The 25588-nt window shown below is 40.7% G+C and overlaps 2 protein-coding genes across 2 annotated transcripts in view; one reads left to right on the top strand and one right to left on the bottom strand.

Moving 5' to 3' along the window:
- Window positions 1–5238, top strand: part of ELOVL2 (ELOVL fatty acid elongase 2) — a 59347-nt gene extending 54109 nt beyond the window's left edge. Inside the window, exon 8 of the mRNA XM_012753660.2 lies at window positions 2147–5238. Within this exon, the coding sequence (XP_012609114.1) occupies window positions 2147–2272 (126 nt within the window). The 3' untranslated portion in view covers window positions 2273–5238. The remainder of the gene's footprint in view (window positions 1–2146) is intronic.
- A 7494-nt stretch (window positions 5239–12732) lies between these two features.
- The window catches only part of SYCP2L (synaptonemal complex protein 2 like), a 63313-nt gene continuing 50457 nt past the window's right edge, over window positions 12733–25588 (bottom strand). Inside the window, exons 25-32 of the mRNA XM_076010757.1 lie at window positions 22720–22821; window positions 22231–22233; window positions 21000–21103; window positions 19557–19648; window positions 18859–18958; window positions 18699–18757; window positions 15908–15970; window positions 12733–12922 (exon numbers count right to left, since the gene is read on the bottom strand). Coding sequence (XP_075866872.1) covers window positions 15946–15970; window positions 18699–18757; window positions 18859–18958; window positions 19557–19648; window positions 21000–21103; window positions 22231–22233; window positions 22720–22821 — 485 coding nt within the window. The 3' untranslated portion in view covers window positions 12733–12922; window positions 15908–15945. The remainder of the gene's footprint in view (window positions 12923–15907; window positions 15971–18698; window positions 18758–18858; window positions 18959–19556; window positions 19649–20999; window positions 21104–22230; window positions 22234–22719; window positions 22822–25588) is intronic.

Raw genomic sequence — 25588 nt, 5'->3', positions numbered from 1 at the left:
CTATCAAAGTCTCACATCTGAAAGTTAAACATATATAGTAAATTCTAGGAAATTTATGTAAATCAGGGATCCTCAAACGTTTTAAACAGGGGGCCAGTTCACTGTCCCTCAGACCGGACTGTAGTTTAAAAAAAACTATGAACAAATTCCTATGCACACTGCACTATCTTATTTTGAAGTAAAAAAAAAAAAAAAACGGGCAAAAACACCCGCATGTGGCCTGTGGGCCGTAGTTTGAGGACATCTGATGTAAATGGATAAAAACATGGGCTTACTGAATTTAATATTAAAAAATTATTGTTCCCACATCAGCTACCCTGATGTTGTAGACTGTTTATTTGGAAAAAATTCCTTTAAGGCAAACCAGTGTGGAAAGGTCACATTGACTTTTTCTTTATCAAATGTCATTTTTTTAATTAACAATTTAAGTGGAAGACAACTTCAAAATGCAATTCCAAAGCGACTCTGTTATATAAGAAGCAATGAAAGCTATAACAGAGAACAGGCCTTAGGTGGTTGTAGATTTTAAATTGTTCTCCTTTGTGGGCTGGGGAAATGGAAAACTTCCTTTAAAAAAAATTTTCTTTTCAAAACAGTACTTTTGAAGTTGGATTCAATTGTATTTTCTTTTTCAGACAAACAAGAAGTACTTTCTTATTTTTCAGTTTGCATTTGCTAGAAGTCAACTCAGTGGTTTTATACAATATAAAACTGTGTGAACTAAGTTTTAACAGCTTTTCAGATCTTGTTTCTGAAATTAGACTGACTAGGCTTTGTCTTTTATAAGAGATAAACGTTTCCTTTGAGAATTTTTGAAGAAATAATCAGTGATGGAACCAAACAAAGCATGCTCACAGACACACATTGCTTGTTAAAAGAAAGCTAAAGGAGTCCTTTTGGTGTTTGGTGTTGAAAACTGAGAAGCAGCATATAGCCCAGCAAGGGTAGATAATAGAATTCAAAGCTTTAACCCTAGATGCTAGTTAAGATAGAATTTTAGTTCTAAAGTTGAGTATATAACTTCAGGCTTTACCCTTGTTAATACTATTGCTTTTAAAAAATAAAAATGAGATCAGAGATCAGGTATTCTGTCAAAATGATATGCCAAGAACCAAAGCAAGCCAGAATCCCCAGGTATTGGTCGTTTTAAAATAACAATACTTTTTCACCTGAGTTATATATTTTCTGTTAGAGTCGAAAGGCTTAGTAGATGCTCATGACAAGAGTGGAGAAAGATTTCTCACTCAGAGATTGAGATATGTAAAAGTAAAATTTATTTTATCCTTTAAAGGACAGAATGAGAGAGAGAGAGAGAGAGAGAGAGAGAGAGAGAGAGAGAGAGAGAGAGAAACGTGGCATCCCAACGAAAGGAAGGGAGAGATGCCAGCAGCAAGGCCAAGTGGCTTGCAGATTTTAAGGGGGACAAAGAGAAGGAAACAATAGTGATGGCTGTCAGGATAACAAAAGTGGCAGCAGGTAGATAACAAAAACTGCAAGGATATTAAAGTCCAAAAGTTGGTTTCCTGCCCTCCCTTGGAGAACGGATTATCACAGGAGATGTGACTCCATTCTGGGGATGTGGTTGAGGCTGGAGCTTGTTCTCCTGCTGTAAACAGAACTCTGTGAAAGCAGATTCTCAAAAAAAATTTTTTTTGAGAGAGAGATTTACATCTCTTTTCCATTCATTCAGCTTTTACAGAAGTTGTGCAAAACAGAACTCCTGTAGGGTACTTGTTAGACAACTCATAGGATTGATCTTTAACCGTTACTGGGGAAATTGTAGGATTAGGTATTTTCCTATGTGGGATTAGGTATTTTCCTATTGTTTTTGCAAGGCTGCCCCTTTCATTTTCTTAAAAGTTACATCCTTTCCAAGTAATCAACTAATGCAGAATAATTTGAATGCTAATCCCAGAATATACAAACCCTGACCTAATATTAATTTAAATTCATGCATTTGTCTTGGTTTTTACCCTTATTTTTATCTTTAAAGGCTTAAAAATGGTCATATTACAAACATGAATTCTTACTAGAAAGTCCAGTGCCCACCAAAATCATGTGCTTTTTTAACTATATGCAATGTTTGAGACAAGGTCTTATTAAAGGATCCTTTTCTTTTTCTTTTCAAAATATACACATCCAACAGACATACCGAAAAAAGCCTATGAAGAAAGATATGCAAGAGCCACTTGCAGCAAAGGAAGTGAAGAATGGTTTTTCCAAAGCCTACTTCACTGCAGCCAATGGAGTGATCAACAAGAAAGCACAATAAAAGTAGAGTAACTTAAAGCATATATACTAGCCTAACAGATTCGCTTGTTTTAAAGCAAAGACTGAATTGAAAGTTATATATGTTTTAGCATAAACTAATTTCTTTTAAGTTTATAAATCATTTGTACCTGGAATATATTAATATATTGCTATTAGGTTAATTTGTTAACTGAATGCTTTGATCAGCATTGAGGTCATGCTGACCTCTGAAGACCTCAGAACTGGTGCGACTTCTCCCCCCTCCCTCCCTCCACACAGACTAACCCCTCACCAGAAACTGTCTTGTAACGCCTTATACACGTACAAAGCCAGGAAACACGGAGCACTGTTTTTCACTAAAGTCTTCAAATAAAAAGAGTTTTTGTTCATATTAAAATGTTCATATACAAACTGTTTATATTAAATACAGGGTATTTTCTAATCTGTATTAAGCAATAATTCCCAGTACATAATCAGTCCATTTGTTTCTTTAGGAATCAACCCCAGAAAATATTGAAATGGGATCATACATGGAAGATAGAAAAATCCATCAAACTTCTCTCTTGCTAAGCCAGGGTCTTCTCTCTCAAATTCCCACAACTCCTCCTCATTCTGAACTTAGTGATAATATTTTGGAGCTTAGTTATTCTAAGAAGAAAATTCATTTGCCAGATTTTCATAATTCAGGGGTTTGGGATAGAAACATGTTCCTCAGTTTCCTTAATTAACGTATTTGTGTCTATCTTCCAAGTTAGCCAGCCTAGGTTAAGAAAGTCGCCAGGCTCTGTACTAAAAGCAGTATCTGAACCTGGCTGCCCCTTTCCTTTCTGAACAAGGACCGGAGTCCAACCTGACCTCTTCTTTCGAACACATATGCCACTGGAAGTTTATAAATCAGAACTAATAGCAAGGGGGGGGGCACAATAGACATTAGTCATATATTTTTTGTGATCCTATTTGTAAATATTATCCCGAATACCTGCTATCACTCTTTGCAGGTTAAGTTTTTGAAAATAGGAAGACAAAGATAGTTTGGAAAGATTCCAGCACTGAGCCATGAGCTAAGTAATGAGCCACAATGAAAAATGCCAGCACAGAAAAACGTGCTGGCAAACTCAGCACATCCTATCCCTGCTCAGATGTATGATCTCTACCGAGAATCAAGCACAAAAGCAGACAAATTCAAAAGCATTAATGAATATTTCCTTTCTCCCAAAGTGTTGGGCTTTTACTAGTAAATTGTACCAAGAATGGGAACAAAGAATTTTCTAAAGATTTGATGAAGATTAATTTATACCCTATAAAACAAGACTTGTAACTTTGCCACTTTATCTTCTTCCCTACCTTATTTTTTTTAAATAAGTTTGTAGAGCCTAACACTGACATCAAATGTATAAGCACTTACCAGAAAGGCATTTTCACCACTGACCCAACTCATTACTGTCTAGAGTGCCTTTCTATCCCTTTTTTGCTTTTTTCCCCCAAGCTCTTGTTTTAAAATGATTTTTCCTGTTAAAAAATTTTTTTTACTGACCTAACTTTTCACGTGAACTACCCCTTCTCAGGATTCTGGCATATATTTTAAAGGTGACTAACGTATAGTTTTCAGGGAGATGCACTGTACCCTGGATCATTCCCTCTGTACCAGTTGATCCACTTCAGTTGAATAGACATCTTCCTGTCTGATGCCCACTTAACTCTTCCATTCATTCCTCTAAACCATTTCCGAAAACTAACTTGCTCTAGGGTGCTTAATCACCACTTCCATCTCGAATCACCTTACAACTGTATTCAATGTATTGTTCTCTCCTGGCAATCCATTTGAAAACAAGGGCTATCTTCGTATGACTGCTCTTGCTCCTCTATGACAAAACACAACTGAGACTAAGGAGAAAGCCCTTTGGAGAAGCTGGACTCTAGTTCAGTTTTAGGTCTCAAACATGGGCTAAAAATCTATTACCAAAGTACATTCCAGGTAAAAATGAGACTTAGAAGACAGACATCACTGGCCCTTGTATTCAGCTTTTTCTTAATTGCTAGTGAAGCACTAAAGCCTCACTGCACATCATTCCTGCACAGCAAGGAGGGCGCGTCCTTGAGCAGACTGACGACTAAAGTCGAGCAGCTGTAAGTACAAAGCAGGTGAAACCTGTCAGATCAAAGTGGAGGGAAAATGTGGGTAGTTTACACTTCCAAGCTAATGCCAGAATTTCAGAGGTTTCATTCGGGATGCTTATTTCTAATTTGGTCTTTAATTCTAGTGAGGCTTAATAAAACTCTTATAGCCTTAAACCATTCAAGGGCTGATACAAAATACACAGAGCTATAAAATCTTAGCCACAAAAATTGAATAAGGTAAATATTTTAACCTGTCATTAAGTGTTGTAACTTTAAAAAACCAAAATATTTACTTTGAATGTGACTTTTCTAAAACAACTATGAAAAATTGTAATATTACTATAATTTATTAAAGTAGAAAAATGTTTCCTCCAATTTCCTCTTACTCATGGGAATGAAAACATTCAAATGAATGCTATAAAGTATATCTGTTAATTTCCCTAATTTTTTAAACAAAATGGAAGGTTTAGGGAATAAAATTAAATATAGAAATTTACAACCCATCAAAATTATATATTGAATTATTTAGGCATCTTAAAGGATGAAGTCCTCTCCCCCTCTATCAAAATATCAGAGAAGTATTTTTTTATTTTCAGGCAAAGTGGTATTACTGTCATGGGCAGAATAGCATTTTATATGTAAGAGTCCATTTTAGTTTTTTTCCTGTGTTTCTATATCGTTTTATGAATGTTTCTGGGGGCTTCCTTATTTGGAAGATGAGGATCCACTTTGTCTTCCTTTGGAAGTACTTGTATCTTAAGGACATACTATCATGATTGGGTGGACAGGGAGGCTGGAGAAGCCATTTTTCTTTGTAGATAAAAAGCATTCTGTATGATTGTTGTACAATAAATTGATTTTTACACTAAAGCATGTTGCAGTTTTTATTATTTGGCTCAAAGAAGTTAAAATGTGTGCCTACAGAGTATTTCAAATGACCTATCACTCAGGGATTCTTCATACAGTATTTCAGCAACAAATTTTAGACGTTTAATTCTTCAGTAAGCAGTGGATTTTAATGTAACATTACCTTTTAGGTGGTATTCGTATATCAACTGTTTCAGAGTTTTTTACAAGAAAAATGTAAGGCCAACTAGCTAAGCAGTAAACATAAGGGTTACAACAAACAGATGCTGCATAGAGTAACCTGGAGAGCGGTACCGGGTCTGTCCGAGGAGAAGACATCAGGCAGAAACGACCTTGTGCAATGCCCTGAAACCCAGGACTGTCGCTTTGCCCTGGATAGGTGGAGCAGTGGTCACCTCAGCTCAGGAGTGGGCAGTAAGTGAGCTGAGACTCGCCATGTGGAAGTCTGGGAGAGAAGTTGAGCCGTGGGCAGGATAACAGAGTAGAATGTGAATGTGATGTTAAGGATAAGATAAATTTAAAAAAACTATAAAAGATGTGCTCAAAGTCTAAATACAAAGTCAAGGTCTCAAATTTCTGGATAATGATGGGTGGGGCAAGATAGATTTTAGGGAAAGGCAGGAAGAGGAGAACAGGTAATGAGAGAGGACCTCGTCTCCACTCTCTGGGGTGGGAGGTGAATGTTTAAAACACCCCCTCTTGTGCACTGTATGGGGGAAGGGCACGCTCATAGCCCTGGGCGAGGCAAAGGCATTATATATAACCAAAATGTTTGCCCCATAATATTCCAAAAAATAAAACACCTCCTCTTAACTTTTGTTTTAAAAAGTGGATGGAACCAACTCATTAAAACTTAGTGTTTAAAAGTAAAAGGTAAGTCCTGAGTGTCCATGGCAAGGCCTAATAACTGCTGTTGCAAATGAAAAAAACTGTTCATACATGATATACGTTCACCTAAATAAGTCATTTTTTAATATTAATATAAAAGAAAAATTCAGCATGTGTTTTTATTACAGCAAGCTTTCTTCCAAATCAAATACATTCACCTTTTTAAGGAAGAGGTGCTTTCCAGGCCGTGCAAGGAAGCAATCTTACAAGACTAACTACAGTCACCTAAATATTCCTTGACCTTCAGTAAAACATGACAGAGGGGAAAAAGAAAGAGTAAAAGCTATCGATTTGTAGGTCATTTTTCCATCTTCAATTGCGCCCAGGGAACACTAAGAGGACAAGTAAATCTGTAATTCATACCCTCACTGAGCAATTGGGAAATGCAGTTATGGATCTCTGAGCAACCCACTGGGAGCCGTTTTGAAAGTGACTGTGGCCACATTGTGTGGCAGACCGGACCGAGGCAAAGCTCTCTGCACATCCCTTGACATTTCGTGCGCCATAGTCTGTAACCACCTGAATACCTTCAGATGGGCTCCCGCTCCTGTACTTGCCACAGTTACCATCATTCATCCTTTACGTTCAGCCATTAATCTAGCCGGCCCCTGAAGGCATCTGAATTTGTGACTCCTGAGCGCTGAACAGAAAAAGGAGACATTCTATACAGTTTTGCCTGGGCCAATGTCATATACTTAGAGGGAAGTGAACATAGTCTCATCAACTGTGGCCCTAGAAACAAATTATAGATGTTCCAAATTTCTCTGCAAGATGCTCTCTCTACCTAAGATAGTCCCCATGTAGACCTATAGCCTTTATCCTTTTAAAGCTAATTTAGACCTATGGACTTTGATAAACTCTGGAAATAGTTGTATTCAATTGAAAAATTCATTAAATCTACCTTTTCCAGCACTATGTATTGTGCTGGGGATACAGAATGATCCAGATGAAATACCTGCCCTCAGCATTCCCAGTCTGATAAAATAGGCAGAGAAACAGTTATAAAATACTAAAATGCTTTACCAGGGAAATGTCTCTAAAGGAGGTAATGCCTGAGCTTTGGATGGGTGAAGAATTCAAACAGATGAGGAAACTTCAAGGAAATCCAGAAGTTAAATACCTTGGACTCAGGAATCAGTAAGTATTTCTTGAATGCCTCCCATGTGCCAGGCATAGCCCCAGGGTTTGGAATAAAATAGTCAAGAAAACAGATAAGGTCTCTGCTTTTAGGGACCCTCCTGCCAGGAAAACAGATCATTTCCACATCTGTAAGAATTGTGTCAGGATTCACAATCTCATCGCATCTACATGGGGAACTGAATATGAATGCAAAACTGCTCCGCGAGGCTTCAGCTACATTGGCTTAGAGACACCCTGTATTAGTCAGGGTTCTCCACAGACAAAGCCAACAGATGACAGATATGAAGACAGAGATTTATTTTTAGCAACTGGAAACTCAGCTAAGAGCTGATGTTGCAGCCTTGAGTCTGAAATCTGCAGGGTGGGTGACTCAGGCACGGTTTCCATGTAGCAGTCTTGAGGCAGAGTTGCTGCTTCTTGGGGCATCCTCAGTCTTTGTTCGTAAGACCTTCAATTGATAGGATGAGGTCCCCCCACATTATGCTTCATTCAAAGTCTACTGAGTGCTAAGTAGTACTCCATGGTATATATATACCATGTTTAATTAATCCACTAGTGTACTGACAGTTACTTGGGTTGTTTCCACATCTTTACAATTGTGAATTATGCTGCTATAAACATTCGAGTGCAAGTGTCTTTTTTATAGAATGTCTTTTTATCCTTTGGGTAAATACCCAGTAGTGGGATTGCTGGATCAAATAGTTCTACTTTTAGTTCTCTGAGGTATCTCCATACTACTTTCCATAGGGGTTGAACTAGTTTGCAGTCCCACCAGCAATGTTTATACATTGCTGTTCTTTCTCTCCATATCCACGCCACCATGTGTTGTTTGGGACTTTCTGATACAAGCTGTTCTCACTGGAGTTAGGTGATATCTCATTGTGGCTTTAATTTGCATTCCCCTGATGATTAGAAACACTAAACATTTTTCATATTATTGGTCATAAGTCTATCTTTTTTGAAAAGCTGCTGTTCATGTCTTTTGCCCACTTTTTAATAGGGTTGTTTGATGTTTTCTTGCTGATTTGCTTGAGTTATTTGTAGATTCTGGTTATTAGCCCTTGATCAGCTATATAGCATATACATATTTTCTCCCATTCTGTAGGGTATTTGCTTTGTTGATTGTTTTCCCTGGCTGTGCAGAAGCTTTTTAATTTAATCACATCCCATTTATTTATTTTTGTTGTTGCTGTGATTGCCTTTGGCGATTTTTGTTGTTGCTGTGATTGCCTTTGGCGGCATCTTCATAAATTCTTTGCCTAGGGTGACATCTATGAGAGTTTTTCCAAACTCTTCTTCTAGAATTCTTATAGTTTTATGCCTTAAGTGAACTAATACCTTTTGTAACAACCTGGATGGAACTGGAGACCATCCTCCTAAGTGAAGTACTGCAAGAATGGAAAAACAAACACCACAAGTACCCACTATTAAATAGGAACTAGATGATTAATACTCATGTGTACATATGGTAGTAAAATTCAATGGAAATAAAGCAGGTGGGAGAGGGGAGGAGGGAATGGGTTAAGTCACACCTAATGTGTACAGTGCACACTATCTAGGTGACTGACACACAACTTTGACCCAACTGTACAAAAGTAATTCATGTAACCAAAATGCTTGTACCCTCATAATATTCTGAAATTTAAAACAAAAAGACTATTGATTAAACTATTGATCACATCCATAACACAAAGCACCTACACTGGCATTTGACCAAACAGCTGGGCATCATAGCGTAGCCACACTGACACACAAAACTGACCATCCCATTCCTTTCTATAAAACAACCAAGGCCCTAAGGACCTGTGCCTACCTTTTGTGACTTTGCTGCCACATGACAGTGTTAACAGCGCCATTCTCAAACTCCTCCTGTCTTTTGGTTTCTGAGATCTTGCGGAAACCTGGAGGTTCCCCCACTTCTGTCTCCTCCTGAGACTTTGAATTAATTCCTCTACCATTTCTGCTAAGGCACACAGGTGAGCAAGACTTGAGAAGGACATGGGGAACAGGCTCTGGCTGCAGACCTGTAAATGTGCCATCACCGCACCAGGAACCACATGCACCCTCAGAGATGAGCATGGCACCACGCGGGCCTTGAGAGGCGCTGCCTAAGCGTGGCCCCAGGTGGGTAGAGGTGGGAGGAAGACCTTGCATGAGGAGCTGGAGCTGGGCCTGGAAGCACATTTAGGGGCTCACTTGGGAGAGAACTGGATGAAAAGTGTTTCCTACAGAAGAATATCAGGGAAAGGAGAAGTGACGGTGCGTCATTGCACATTCTAGTAATAGCAAAGAGGACGCTTAAGTACAGGGGAAGTAAAGTCAGGGCAGAAGACGAGGCTGAAAGTGTACAGCCTGGAGTGCCTCACTAAGAGGGAGCTGCCACGGTATCCAGCAGGGTGAATGGGCTAGATGTTGGTGTGGACCAAGAACCACAAGCAGACAACTTATTGTTCCTGGGGAAAGGAGAAGAGCTAGGAGATGCCAGGGGCAGAGGCACAGTTGTGGCATTTCCCCCCACAGAATTAGGGAAGATGCAGAAGATGTAGGCTAGATCCTATAGGAGATTACTGGGAGGTGCCACCAAACTTCGGCAGGGAGAGAGTCAAATGCAAAATTCTGAGCTGCAGGTGCAGGCGGTGATGCCGCAGGCTCTGCAGGGGCGGGTCTGAACTGGGACCAGGCGGGGAAGCAGAGGACACGAGTCATTTGTGGACACACTCGCCTGAGGTGTTAGCACCCGCTGGCCTCAGGAAGCCAGCTGTGCCAAGAGGAGACAGGAACACAGGAAAGTAAAGAGAAAGCCAGACACTTCTCAGATGACTAACCAGAAACAGGGGCTAGGGAAGCAGCCAGAGAAAGAGGAGACGCCAAGGAAAAAGAGATCATTTAAACAAAGTCAAATGCTACAAGGAGGTGAGCTGGGCAACAACTGAAGAAAAAACCAAAAAGGCACTGGATTCAGACCTTGAGAGGCAATTAGCAAATTGCAGGGGCTTTAGAGTGAATGGGAAGTCAACGAAAAAAAAAAACACAAAAGATCAAGTCACATGGAAATCCTTGCTAAGACCTGGAGATACAGGGAACAGATACAGCAGCTGCTGAAAGCGTGGGGCAGCTAAGGGGTGCGTTGAACAGCTGCAGGAGCACCCAAGTGAGCTGAAGTTAAGGACCCCCAGGGGAGGAAGACGCAGCAGCCAGCCCCTCACTATGCTTATGGGGCAGGGACAAGGGATGCCTCTGGTGCCTTTGTCATCACGGGAAAAACACTCAGAATATGCCTTCCTCCTGAGTCACCCTATAGTCATCTATGGCCTCCAACAAATGCCCCTGAAAGCAGCCCGTGAGAGCCTGAACCTTGGAGAGAATCAGCCTGGCTCATTCCTTGTCATGGGAAGCAGCCAGCGGCTGGAGGGGCGCAGAGAGAGAGAGGGTGGCTCACAGGGTCTGCACTCACCTACCACCTGTGGACTAAACGGATGCTCAGAGGATGGACGGTCCAGGTGCAGAGGAACACCTGCCAAGACCAGTGAGGCACAGAGGGCAAAGGAGTCTGCAGGGCTGGGTATTGGGCTGCTCCCCACCAGAGCTGGGGACAGGCCCAGAAGGGTGGCAGTCTCCAGATTGGAGCAAGAGACCATCTCTTCCTCCCCCAAGGACCGACTGTCAGCCCCTCCTCTCCACATTGCCCCACAATTCCTGCGTCCTGCCATGCCCAGGCCAGGCAGCTCACACACCGCTGGGCAGGGCACTGCCTGGCCTGCTTTCACACTGGTCTGTGACCGCCGGACTCACATCAGTCTCCCCCGCCTCACACTGCCACCTCTGGGGAGCAGGGGCAACATCACCTTGAATCCGCAGCACCAAGCACAGCACCCAGCACACAGTAGGTGCTGGAGAAGGACACGCTGAGTACCATGATGTTCAGTGGAGACTCACTGGTATTTTCAAAGAGATGTCCCCCAATATCTCATCTCATGGTGTTTGAAACTTACGTCAACATATCCTCAAAATCAGCTCTTTGAATCTTATACCCGCCACATTGTCTCACAGCTGTCCTCTTTTTCATTCCTGGTACCACTACTGTCATCAAGGCCTGTATTGTGGCAATAATCTCCCCCAGTATATTGAATTCAGCCTGCATGCTGCCACTAATCTTCCTAAACCACTGTGTTCATTTTATTATTCCTAAAAGTCTTCAGTGGCTTCTTCTCACCTACAGAATAAAATCCTTCTAATCAAGCTAGTGAAGGCATCTTAGTTTGGACCTAGCCCAATTTAATTCCTGCTAAATACTCCATAATATTATGGCCTCACACAAATTCTGCATTTTTCTGCCCCTGTTCCTATATTCATGTTAGTCCCTATTCCCTAATCCTAGAAAAACCCTCCTCATCCTTCACGATCTATTTCAATGGCACCTCTCCTCCAAGAAGCCATCTCTGATCTCCCCAACAAAAATGTCTCTTCCCTCTCACAACTCCACCCACGCTCAGTTTATAGCTCATTGACAGCACTTGTCATGTAAAGCCTTGATTTACAGTCACCTAGATGTCTTGTCCTCTCTAGATTTAAGTTCCTAACAGCTAAGATTACGTCTTAGCCATCCTGACATCCTCCACACAAGCCAACTCAAAGGTTTGTAAAGGAAAGCGCTCAAATGTATGCTCACTAGTTACTGGAAGTCACATATATTCTTTAGATTTACTTCAATGAGGACAGTCAATGCAATAGAACTGAAATCCTTAAAACTCCAACTCACCAGAAATTGTGAGCCCTGAATTAGATATACCTAAGTGGAATGAAGTTAGTTAACCTCATAATTTTTTTTTACCTTAAACAATAAAGGCTCTAACACTTAAAAAGCCTACAACAAGGTACTAAAACATAGCTCATTAAAAAAATTGTAAAGAAAACAGATGACAAAAGTGGAGTTATAAACATTTGTTTTAGGCAAATTAAACTACATAATGTAACTAAGATCATATACTGAATAACTGTTAAGTCGACAGTCTTTAACTTCACTTATCCAATCATGAACAAAGTGACTTTGTAGATGGCCTTAATATATGTAGGTTTTGTTTTTCTAAAATAAATTCAAACACTCAACCGTATATCCAATTTCATGCACTCAAGCGTCACTAGAGCATTTATTTAGTAATTATCACATGATGAATATTTCCCCTCTACTAAGGATGACAATTTTGTTAAAGTGCTGGAGAAACTAAAATGTTTCCAGATCAAATGAGACCTCCCAATAACTTTATTTTCAAAACATAACACCATTTCCACCTGAGCTATTTTCATCATTTTCAAATCAAATTTCTCCTTCTAAGAGACACACTAAATTGTATTTATACAGATGCTGCTAAAGTTTTTGTTTTCATGAAACTTGAAGACGTGTCTCAAAACAGCAATTTTGCTTTTAAAATCATAAGAAAGCAAGACCACTCCAAGTTGCTGAACATCCTGAACTTTTTACTGTCGGACCAAATTTTAATACTAAAGGTTAACTTTTATGAACAAATGGATAATAACACCAATGCGAACTACCAACATATATTCTATTCCAACTCAGTAGTTTCCAGGATTGTTTGGAGCGGAGCAAACTGAGTGCAGCAAACGGTAAGTTGCTCTTTATCTTCCTCTTCAGGCGTTCAGACTGGTGGAAAAGGAGAATGGTAATTAGTCAATGCTGACCTGTCCATCTCTTGGTCTCTCAGAACCCAGTGAGCCAACAGGCATGGCACTTCTTTTTGTTGGCTATGTCACTAATTCAGAAATTCTGTGAAGTCACATCTTACCATGGCTGCTGAGAGCTCAAGTCAGTGGCCCAGGTGGAAACTGCCTGGAGTCAAAATTATCCCCCCAAATCTCTTAAACACGTGCCACTTTGAAGATATATATGCCATCTCTTGACAGTTTAACACAACAGGTGGTTTTTCCTCGGGTGTTGGAAAAAAGACAGCTCTTTCTTGGTTAGGGCATCAGATGAAGTGGCCGGCCTGGCTCTAGGTGCCGGACTGTATGAAAACCATGTGTTGTTAATAACCAGATTGGCATTCAGCCCAATTAGATGCCATAAACAAGAGGTAGGTAGGAGCTGATATCAACTGAGGGAACAGGGCACATGCACGCTAAGAATAGCACAGAATCTCTGTGATTTAAGTTACTTCTTCATGTTTTCCGTGTGCAGCACATGCAACTTAATTCAGGCATGGCAGACATCACTAGTTACCTACCGAAGACCTATTCTCCCCTGCTTCTGTATTAATAGAGCCCCACTTTTAGGGGGTATGGTGACATATTTAGTCAAATTCTCACCTCCCTACATTCCCTTGCAACCAGGGTGAGCCATGTGACCCAGTCCTGGCCAATAAAATAGAGACAAAAATCTATCAGTTTGAGCTTCCAAGAGAACTGCTTCCAATTTAAAAAGAGGGAAGTGCTGGCACACTCAACCCCTTCCTCCTACCTGGCGTGGAAGAGATACCTAGAGGCAGAGCAGCCATTCTGTGACTACCCAATCCCAAGTCCCACAAAGGATGGCAGAGCTGAAAGCTCAGAGAACTCCAGTCCCTGCTGCCACACCACCAGCCTGGACCACCTCACTCTGGGCTGCTGCTTACAGGGGAAAGATAAAACCTCTGCCTGGCTTAGCTGCTGGAGTCCAACTTCTGCTGCATGTGACCAAACTTAACATGAACATTAATGCACATTTGATCCAATTCTCCATTAGAACTGGGAACTATTCCAATATTTTTAGCACAGATTAGTCTTTTCTTCATAACCTCTTTTAGTCTTATTTTGATTTGGAGATTTGTTATTCTTGTTTCCTCAAAAGAAAATAGTATCTTCCTCCAATGTGTGCAAAGGTATTCACTACAGGTTTTTTGTTTGTTTGTTTGTTTGTTTGTTTTTCTGAGACAGACTCTTACTCTGTCACCCTGGGTAGAACACAGTGGCATCACAGTTCACTGGAACCTCAAACTCATGAACTCAAGCCATCCTCTTGCCTCAGCCTCCCCAGTAGCTGGGACTACAGGCACGTTCCACAATACCAGGCTAATCTTAGTATTTTTAATAGACACGGGATCTCACTCTTGCTCAGGCTGTTCTTGAACTCTTGATCTCAAGCAATCCTCCCACCTCGGCCTCCCAGAGTGCTAGGATTACAGGCATGAGCCAGCATACCCAGCCAAGGATGGGCTTTTTGACACTACCAATTTAATTTCTTTAATGATTATGCTTCTTAAATAACTTCTGGTAATGCATATTCACCTAGAAAGTTATGCATTGCATCTAACTTTCAAATTTATTGATATCCTGCTATCCTTAATATATGCTTATGATTTTTAAGATCTCTATGAATCTGTTATTTCTACATTTCATTACAAATTCCAATTGTGCTTTTGATGTTATTTTTCCTTGTTTTCTATTTTGTTCATTTCAGACTTAAAGCTTATTATTACTACCTTTTTAGTTCTTGTGGATTTGCACCATTTCTAATTTGTTTCTAATTTGTTTGTCAATCATGTCTTCATGTCAATCATGTCAATCATGTCTGTTTCTAACTTTCTCTCTTTTATGAACATTTGTCTATTAAGGTTTCTCATCTATTTGGGAGTCCGTTTTGTTAAACTGTATTTTCCTGGAAAATTTTCCAGTTACTCCAGGTTCTCATCAAAACATGTATGTGCATAGACACCTGATAGTTAAAATGTTACGTGAGCTCTAGTTTCTGCTTGATCTACACATTCCTCCCACCCTGAGTCTTCCCTTTACCCAAAAACGCCTTTGCTCAAATCCACGTGCATATTCCCTCATTATTAATGTAAAATTCAAACTCCTCAACATGGTCAATGAGGCCATACCTCAGTGACAGACTACTGTGCTCCCAACTTCAAGTAACTGTCCCCCTCACGTTCACTGTTTCTCAAAGATGTCAACTTCTCCTCCCCAACCAACCCCACTGCTTTAAACTGTCCACAAGTCTCCTTCCTTCTTATCCTTGAGAACTTTACAGGTCACTTCCTCAGAGAGACCTTTGATAACCATCTTATCTTATGGTGACACTTCACACCATGGCTCTCTGCCAAAGCACCCTGTTAGGATCCCTCAAGGCACTTACTAAACCTGCGATTATTTTGTCTGTTCTCTGTCTTCCTTCAAAAAATTTATTTTTTAATGGGGGCAAGAGGATGTCTGTGTGTTAACCATTGTACAGGTTGAGCATCGCTAATCCAAAAATCTGAAATCCAAAATGCTCCACAATCTGAAACTTTCTGCATGCTGACTCAAAGGAAATGTTCACTGGAGCATTTTGGATTTCAGATTTTCAGATTACCAATGCTCAATTGGTATTTATTCTGCAACTATTCCAAAATCTAAAACACTTTTAGTGTCAAGCATTTCAGATATGGGATACTCAACCTGTTTCTCCTGTTAAGCACAGTGCTTGATGCAGGGCAAGAACTCATTTATAAATTCCCAGACCCAAAAGGATAATTTCTAGGATGGGGGAGACCGTGAGAGAGGAAGAAGTTCAGCTGCAGAAACATAATATGGGCAAAGCGTTACGGTATCTTTTAGAACTTGTTTTCCTCCACCCCAATTCACATTGAACAATGCAAATCTTTATACCTACCTGAGGGATGCAATAATCAAACCAGGCTTCGGTTTTCCTTATGAAGGCTGAATTGGATTAAGCCTGGAAGAAATTGGTCCATCTCTTCTTATTATAGTCACATTAGGCCATTTTAAAACAAGAACATACATCTATGTACATACATTTATCACAGAGTTATTTCACAGATCATTTATTACTAGATAATGGAAGAGGAACAATTCAGGCTATCAACATAAGAGATTCACATTTTCATTTGATTCTATTTTATGCATTGTCTCTGTCAATACCACTGGCCTACAACATTTGTAGAGGTATTTCATGGCCACCATTCAGAGCACTGAATCCCTAATTCCTTGTGGCTCTGTGCTAGGGGTTAAAATAATTTAGTGGAGGGATGTTCTTCTCATTTCCCTAGCAAAGTATCTAAGGCCTTCATCACTGCTATGAAAACCAGACAAAAGGACAGACACTGAATACCTGTTCGACCTTGACTGAGCAAATTAACCTCTCATGAGGTCCTCGCATATCAAGCATGCAGCCCAGGGCCAGGCTTTCAGAGGTATTCAGGGTGAGCTAAGAGAACCACCATCATCCCTCACTGACAAAGCAAAGGGCAATTTTCTTAGGTGTTCGTGAGGGAAGAGAGCAAAGGCAACACCCTGAAGGAGGTATATTTAGAAGAGATGTTTTCTTTTTTTATTTCAGAATATCATGGGGGTACAAACATTTTGGTTATAAGTAATGCCTTTACCTCACCCAAGCTTACTGCTGGTGGGACTGCAAATTAGTACAACTCCTGTGGAAAATAATTTGGAGTTACTTCAAAGAGCTAAAAATAGATATACCATTTGATCCAGCAATCCCACTACTAGGCATCTATCCAAAGGAAAAAAAAACCATTCTATAAAAAAGATGTCTGCACTTGAATGTTTATGACAGTATAATTCACAATTGCAAAATTGTGGAAACAACCCAAGTGCCCATCAATACATGAGTGGATTAATAAAATGTGGTATATGTATACCATGGAGTTCTCCTCAGCCACAGAAAACAATGGTGAACTAGCACCTCTTGTATTATCCTGGATAGAGCTTGAGCCCATCCTTCAAAGTGAGGTAGCACAAGAATGGAAATATAAGCACCACATGTACTCGCTATCTAATTGGTACTAACTTATCAACACTAACATGCTCACATGGTAGTAATATTCATCAGATGCTAGTCAGGTGTGGGGGTGGGAATGAGTAAAATCACAACTAATAGAGATGTTTTCTTTGAGGTATTCTAAATTCATACAGGGATCTCTTGTCAAAGGGAGATAAATACAAATAATAGTTAATATCTTATGATGTTCGAAAAGACAGTTGCCTGAAATTTGAGGTTTAGTAAAAATAAATGAATTCTCCAGGTTTCAGAAGACTAGAGGATATACTCTTCTCTAATGTTTAATGGCTTTATATCAGCCATTCTCAAAGTGTAGTCTGGGAATCCCTTAAGGAACCAAAGGCTCTGTGAATCTGTTAAGTCAAAACTATTTTGGTAATAATGGTAATGGCATTAAGACATTATGTGCTTTTTTCATTCTTACTCTCTCACAAATGTACAGTGGAACTTCCCAGAGACTAAAGGACTCACAAAGAGAGTAAGCTCAGAAGCAGATACAAGAATCCAGCTATCTTCTATAACCCAGACATTAAAGAGATTCACAAAAATATAAAGCAGTGCTTCTCTTCTCACGTTTATTATGCAAAGCCTATTTTTCATAAAAATGTTATTTCTATCAATATGTAAACATATTTTTGAAATATCAGTCTCAATTTTTAATATGGAGAATATTCACAGATATAATCCACATAAGAAAAGCTCTTTGGGGATCCCTCAATAAATGTTAAATACGTAAAGAGTTCCTGAGTCCAAATTTGAAAACCATTCACAACCAACCATGGGCATTCAATGAAGATGTTTTATAAGGGTATCATCATCTTTAATCACGTATAATGCCAGAGAGAGAGAGGAGTGTGTGAAAGGATTTTGAAAATGGTCCATACAGTCATTATTGTGTTAACTAGAATAAATGGTAGGATGGATAACTGACCAGAATAATATCCTTCCTAAAACCATCTGACTTAGATTTCTGTAAAAGCAGCTTATTCTTAACTGGAAGATAAAGATTGAGCCATTACAAATTTATACAGGGATTCCTTCTGATTATTCAAGTGGGGCAAGAACACTAGAATCTTCCCTGAGGGCAGAAATAGAGAAGTAACAGCCTCCATTCTCCGTTCCCCCAGAAGAGAGGGCAATATTCCAGAGGGATAGAAAAAGCAGCGTTAGGATGTACACTAATTACAATCAAGGGAACTGTAGCAGGGTAAACCCATTTGTTGTTTAAAAAAATGTGTGCATATAGATGTTGAAAATATATACAAATATAAATAAAACATATAGTCTGTCAAAAACATAATTTGGTGTATACCTAAAAATCAACTGTTTACTCAAAAACCTAAACATTCTGCTAAAAAATCTAATCATTTTAATTCTTTTAAATACTGCTTAAAAATAAAACAGTTGAGATCAAAAACACAGAAATGTGGATGATCCAGGTAGGCTTTTCAAAATTTACCATTCTCCACTGGTATCTTGGCCACACTGTCCTCGGGGAGGGGTCTCAGAAGTGGCCCAGTTTGAAAAGATGCAGCCGCTCAGTGACTTACATGAGTTGTACCAATGCTGACAGCCCATATTCTAGCTAAAGCACTACCTCATGCTTCGACTAAGATGCTTCTAGAAAGAACACTTTCAAAAGTACCTCAGTACTTGCAGATCACAGAACGATTTCAGATCAGCAGTCTGTTTCCCCCAAAACTCCTAAAATTGAACAAAAGATTTGTTTAAGTAGTTAGCAGTTATTTTTCTCTGGAAAAGATCTTCTCAAATCACACAGAATGTTCCAAACAAAGAGAGCTTGCCAGAGCATCCTTTTCAAGGTGTTCCAGGGCCTGAATATCCTTCTCAAGATCGCTCAACTCTTGAAGAACAACATTCTGAAACTTCTCTAGTTTACTGAGTCTGACAAATGTAAAAACCAACAAACTTTGTTAGGACTACTTGGATGTGACAAAAGATACTCTTCATTAATCCTTTAATTATAAGAATATTTCAGATTCTTCTCCATACATTATCTGTCTTGAAAACATGTGGGCATTTCCTATCCATCTCTTCCCTGTTCACTCATCCCCACCCTCAGAAATCTAACCACACAGACTCCCACACAGTCTTTCATCAGCAGCACAAAGACAGCTGGACTTCCAACGTTAGCTCTTAGCAGAGCACAGGACAGATGACTCCATGGAAGAGGAGCTGAGGCCACCATCCCTTCCTACCTTCCACTTGCTCCCCTTCCTCTTGCCTTGAACTGGCCCTGAAAGACGTGGTCAGGTAAGGCCCAATGCATTCCTTTCCCACCTCTAACGTTTTAGCTCTAAAATTCTCAACAGTTGCTATTCTATGTCTAAGCTCCACATACATTGCTTATTTGCATTTAAATCACCCCCTCTTCCTACAGATGAAGAACCACAAACCTAGAAGGGTAAGTGACATATACGAGATAAATGCTGTCGGTGGGTGATCACACATCCATGACCTTGTTTTGAAATCTAATACTTACCTGCACAGGTATATCTGGTTTAAAAGTTTCATTATGCAAGCCGGTGCTTTCTTTGCATCTTTTGAATAAAGTGGACTCTTTCTGTACCTAACCTAAACCATAACAACAATAACAAAATGATCACATTTGGATTAAATATAAATATGTAAGTTGAGTGCATGGTTTGTGTTAAAAAGACACTGCCAGCACATGGTAATATTCATAGCTAGCATCTGTGTTCAAGAACTGTGATAAGGCATTGTCCTACACACCTTGCGGGCATTATCAATACAGAACAAGCTAAAATGGGAAAATTTATGTTCATGCTACCAATACACATATTGAATACTGTGAACAAATAGCCATAATACACTGGCTTGCATTGGTATCACAGAAAGCAAAACAGGACTTTGAAGATCTTCCAAAAGTTAGTTAAGTGAATTTGGTTAGGTAAGATACTTTTCTCAAAAGTGCTAATAAGTAAGTCGTTAGGGATTTATAAATAACAGGCCAGATAAAGGAAGACTAAAATGGCTCTAATGTTCATCCTGTAGAGAACATTTTAGGACAATCTGTACATGCACGTGTCTCAAGATCTGCCACAACTCAGCTGACCACCCACCCACGGTCTACCTCCATCTTTGTCCCCGACTCCTCTCCTGTCCCTCGCTTGGTTCCCTCTTTTTCCTCCTTGTCTATTAGCATGATCAAGTAATTGTTTTCTGGTAGTTCAACTGTCGGAAAACACTACCAATGAAACCAAACCATGCATCTGATTTCCACATAGGTCCCTTGGTCCTATGGGAGCTAATGGACAAGGAACAGATATAAATACAAACTACAATTCACAAAGGCACTAAAACCAGTGGTCACAGCTATGACAAATACTCCTCCTCAAAGATGCAGGAGCACCTTCAGATAACAACACTACTGATGAATGATATGAACTTGTGACTTTAAGCTTATTATAATGAACTAGTTTTTTCTTTTTTTCAGCTTTCTGGAGGTATAACTGACAAATAAAAATTGTGTATGTTCAAGGTATACATGTGATGTTCTGATATATGTACACTCTGTGAAATGATTACCACAATCAAGCTAATTAACATATCCATCACTTCATACAACCTTTGTATGTGTAAGAATAATGAAGATCTCAAATCTCAAGTATACAGTGCATTATCTATCATTAACTACAGTCACTACACGGTACATTAGATCTCCAGAATTTACTCATCTTGTAACTGAAAGTTTGTACCCTTTGACTAACATCCCCACCCAATTTCTTCTACCCCAGTCCATGGCAACAACACTTCTACTCTCTGTGTCTATGAGATCAACTCTTTTAGATTCCACGTATAAGTGAGACTGTGCAGTATTTGTCTGGCTTATATCACTTAGCATCATGTCCTTCAGATTCATAACAAGTTAGCTTTTCATTTTTAGTACTATTAGGACTATTGCCTCGTATTTTCTTCTCAGTTCTCTGGTGAAGCTTTCAAAGGTTGTGAGAACGGCAGACTCATTCAAGCTCTCTGGCACAACTTCTCGGGATGGAGTGGAGATGCCTTAGGAACAACAAAAACAAGACATTACATAAAACAAAGTGCTCAAAGTAGACGTGCTCAGTCCATCCGCTGCCCAGAGGACAGAACAGGACAGAAATATGCGCCGTGGATGCCCCGCTGGCCGTCAGGCTGTATGTCTGTGCCGTGGCTGACCCTGGCCATGACCACATAAGGCCAACTCAGGCCAGAGTCCACATGGCAACCGCCTTGCGAAGCTTCCCTAACCTCTCTCTCTGCCAAGTGCTCATTTCATCCAAACCTTCCTGGCACTTTAAATCGGAGCAACTGACATTATGTCTATGAAGTAGGCTGAGGTGTTGTACGAGGTTCTAAGGAGGACATACCAGTTAGGACACTTCTGTGGGGGTGACCCGGTGTAATGACTTCCAGGTGCCAGTCTTCAGAGGGCTTAGGAGGGGTCTGATGCTGTTCTAAGTGATCTGCACACATCAACCCATTTAATTCTCACAAAAATCGTGTGAAATGGGGACTGTTAGGATCCACACTTTACAGAGAGAGTATATAACTTGTACATGCTGACACCATCAGCTTCAGGATTTGAACCCAGGCTGTCTGGAACCACTGCTTCCCAATTTGTGCTTTTGGAGCCCTTTGTTATAAAATATGTGATGCCAGCCAGGTGTGGTGACTCACACCTGTAATCCTAGCACTTTGGGAGGCCAAGGTGGAAGGACTGCTTGAGGCCAAGAGTTTGAGACCAACCTGGGCAATATGGCAAGACCCTGTCTGTACAAAAAATAGAAAACTTAGCTGGACGTTGAGGTGTGTGCCTGTAGTCTCAGCTACTCAGGAGGCTGAGGAAGGAGGATCACTTGAGTCCCTGGAGTTTGAGGTTGCAGTGAGCTGTGATGACACCACTACACTCTAGCCTGGGCAACAGAGTAAGACTCTGTTTCAAAAAAAAAAATGTGGTACCATTCATTCAGAAAGCCAGCCCCACATATACAGACATTCTAGATCAGCAGTCCCCAACCTTTTTGGCACCAGTATTTCATGGAAGACTTTCCACGGAAGCAAGGGGGACATGGAGCCCAAGCTCAGGCAGTGATGCCAGTGACGGGGAGCAGCTGTAAATACAGATGAAACCTCCCTCACTTGCTGCTCACCTTCTGCTGTGTGGCCCAGTTCCTAAGTTTCATGGAAGATAATTTTCTGGAGGTGGAGCTCAGGCCGGGATACGTAGCCCACGTCCTAACAGCCCATGGACCAGTACCAGGCCACAGTTCCCCAAGATCGCAGTTCTAGATCATTCTTCTCAGTTGGCATAGATTATATATTTTTAACATAAAAATTTAGTTAATAACCATCAACTAAAGCAGAGACTTATAGCTTTAGGAATGCTCAGGCCTGAAAAATTGCCAGAAAGAGTTAAGAGGAAGAAATCAAAATGCTAGGAGGGAACGGTGCTTTTCTCTATAATTTATGCGACCATTTACTTGGTCCTGAAAGGACAAAATGCTCAATTTTTAGGCTTCTGCAGCTATTGTGATCTTAAAACCGTAACTCCCTTATAATTCATGTGGGTACATTCCGTGCTGACCATCTGTCCCACTCCTACTTGAACCGCGGGCTGGGTGCACGATGCATGATGTTACCTGCCACGTCTGCTTCTTTGGTCACCGAGGAAGGGGACGCTGGAGCATCACCTTCTTCCAATCTTGATTGTTTTGACTTAGCAAAACTACCTTCTGGTACGTCTAAAAGCAAACATAGCACACCAATGTTACCACACACGTTCCTTTTGACCCGAATGCATCTTGCTCACTCTTTGCCAGTTAATATCTAACCTTGAGGAGCAGCAGCAACTGAAACGTGTCCTCTGCGTGTTACTTACTCACCACTTGGCGCAAGGCTAAGCACAGCACGGGTATCAAACAGCACCTCTACTGACGCCTGAACGAGCAACAGGCATCGCTTGACGGGCTTAGGTACGTTTAGGAACGCTCTGCTCAGCAAGGACAGTGGGACTCAGTAACCAGGCTGTTCCTAAAAGCAGCGGGAATGGTGGGCATCAAACCCAGCATTTCCTGGCCCAGGCAGAGTAGCGAGGTAGCAAGTTTCCAGGCAGGCGGATCCCGGAAGCTCCTGAGATCGCACGCCGGACTGCGCCACCTGCCGGCGACACTGGGGCTTCAGCGCCGCACTGAGGCGCGCTCGTCTCCGAGGCCCCCTTGTCGCAGGGAGTATGGGAGCGTTGCTCCCGCGACTCCAACGTAGATCCCGTCCCAATTCTTCACAACGCTAAATATTTTCTACTCTGATGTTCACTTTTACTACAGACATGTCCTCTCCCCATCTGGGCCCTCCCAACCTTGTCTACAGCGGTCCCTGGAGCCCTGGTGTGATGCTCAGCTCCAGCTTTTCTTTGTCAACCACTTCTCCATCCTCAAGGCCTGAGGTTCCCTTCCCCACCCCCAATCTCCACACTGTGGCCCTGCCCAAGGCCACCCCCCTGGAGGATCCCCTCAGTTCCACGCCTTCGACTGTCAGCTTCTCAGCCTCACTCTCGCCTGAGCTCAGGCTAGCAGCAAACCAGTTCCCAATGGACTGCGCACCCCATCTCAAAGCCCACCCAGTTGTTTTCCTCCCACTAAACCACTCTCTTCCCTTCTACACCCTCAGCTGTGAGGTCATCTCACTTCTCTTCTTTCTTCACATACCCACCTAGTCACTACTGATTTTCCCTCTGAAAGTTCTAGAACCCAAGTTCATTAAATCACTCAATGAATATTTGGATATTACTATGCTCAAGGAGCTGTGTGATGGGGCCAACAGGCAGTGGGCGGCAAAGAGGCAAGTGTCCTTTCTTCCCCCCGCTCCTGCTACCCCAGTCTGTCTCCTCGTGGATCCCCGGACACCCCAGGCCCATTCTTGCCTCAAGGCCTGAGGTTCCCTCTGACTACGGCACTTCCCCATATATCCCCACTAAGGACTTCTCCCAATCTAAAATTCCCACACAGCCTCCCAACTTTTTAAACCCCCTTCCCTGCTTAATTCTTTCTTAGGCTTCATCACATAGAACATACTACACGTTTTACTTTTCTTGTGCATTATCTGGCTCCCCACTGGGAGGTCGATGCCAATGAGTCAGGTATCTTGTCTGTTTTCTTCCTTTCAACATCCCTGACACCTAGAAAAGTGTCTGGCACAGAGTAGACACTCAATAAACACTTGCTGAATAAATGAAGGAATACCCAGCTCCTACAAATAAGATACTGGACATGCCCAAAGAAGAGCTCGATAAAATACATAAGAATTGATTTCAATTCTCTTATTCTAATTCTCTTAGTGGTGAGGATAGAGGTAGAAAAGTAACACAAACTTCAGAGACTCAAATACCCACGATATAAATAGAGAAATAGAAATTAATAAATTTAGTTTTGTAAGATCTGCTAGAAGTACTTTTGGGGGGAAGCTGTAAACATACTAATTTTTAGAACTTGCGCCACAGTAGGAAATACCAGTTACAAACTTCAAGGTGACAAAAGGAATAGGAAAAATGTTTTAAAATTATACCAGAGAATAGTCAATGTTAAAATAGTTCATGCTTTGTGGTATATATATATATATATATATATATATATATATGGTGTTTTTAAGAAAAATTAATAACCTAGGTTTAAATATCAACTTAGATTATTTTTATTAAAAGGAAAAAGACGGCCAGGCGCGGTGGCTCACGCCTGTAATCCTAGCACTCTGGGAGGCCGAGGCGGGCAGATTGTTCGAGGTCAGGAGTTCGAAACCAGCCTGAGCAAGAGCAAGACCCCGTCTATACTCTAAATAGAAAGAAATTAATTGGCCAACTAATATATATAGAAAAAATTAGCCGAGCATGGTGGCGCATGCCTGTAGTCCCAGCTACTCGGGAAGCTGAGGCAGCAGGATTGCTTGAGCCCAGGATTTGAGGTTGCTGTGAGCTAGGCTGATGCCACAGCATTCACTCTAGCCTGGGCAACAAAGCGAGACTCTGTCTCAAAAAAAAAAAAAAAAAAAAAGAAAAAAAGAAAGAAAGGAAGGAAAAGAAAGGAAAGGAAAGTAATTCAGATTGAAGGAAAAGATCATAAATATTAAAAGGAAAAAGAAAAACAAGAGAGATAATAAATACTAATTGAGAATGAAAAGGATGATCCAAAAGCCAAAAGGACTAAACTAGTAATAAGAGAAATACAAATAAATGACCACATATAAATAATGGGATACCTTAATTGGTATTTTATAATAGAATTTTCATAAACTACAAACTTCACTAGAGATCACATTCGTGGCTCTGCAGAACTTGGAAGAGAAAGAGCCAATATCCAGCCTTCTTGAAATAAAAACATATAATAATAAAAAGCATAAGAAATACTCTCAACTGAGAGGTACTTTAGAGGAATTGGTATCTCATTCTCACTGCACTTACATTTGGGTGTGTTCATTTATCTGAAAGGTTTGGATGGATATTTTCTAGAGGGTCACAGC

Source organism: Microcebus murinus, chromosome 15 (genome assembly GCF_040939455.1).
Source record: "Microcebus murinus isolate Inina chromosome 15, M.murinus_Inina_mat1.0, whole genome shotgun sequence".
In the NCBI taxonomy this organism is placed as follows: domain Eukaryota; kingdom Metazoa; phylum Chordata; class Mammalia; order Primates; family Cheirogaleidae; genus Microcebus; species Microcebus murinus.
Note: the sequence above shows the minus strand (reverse complement) of the source record. Positions and strands in the feature narration are given on the sequence as shown.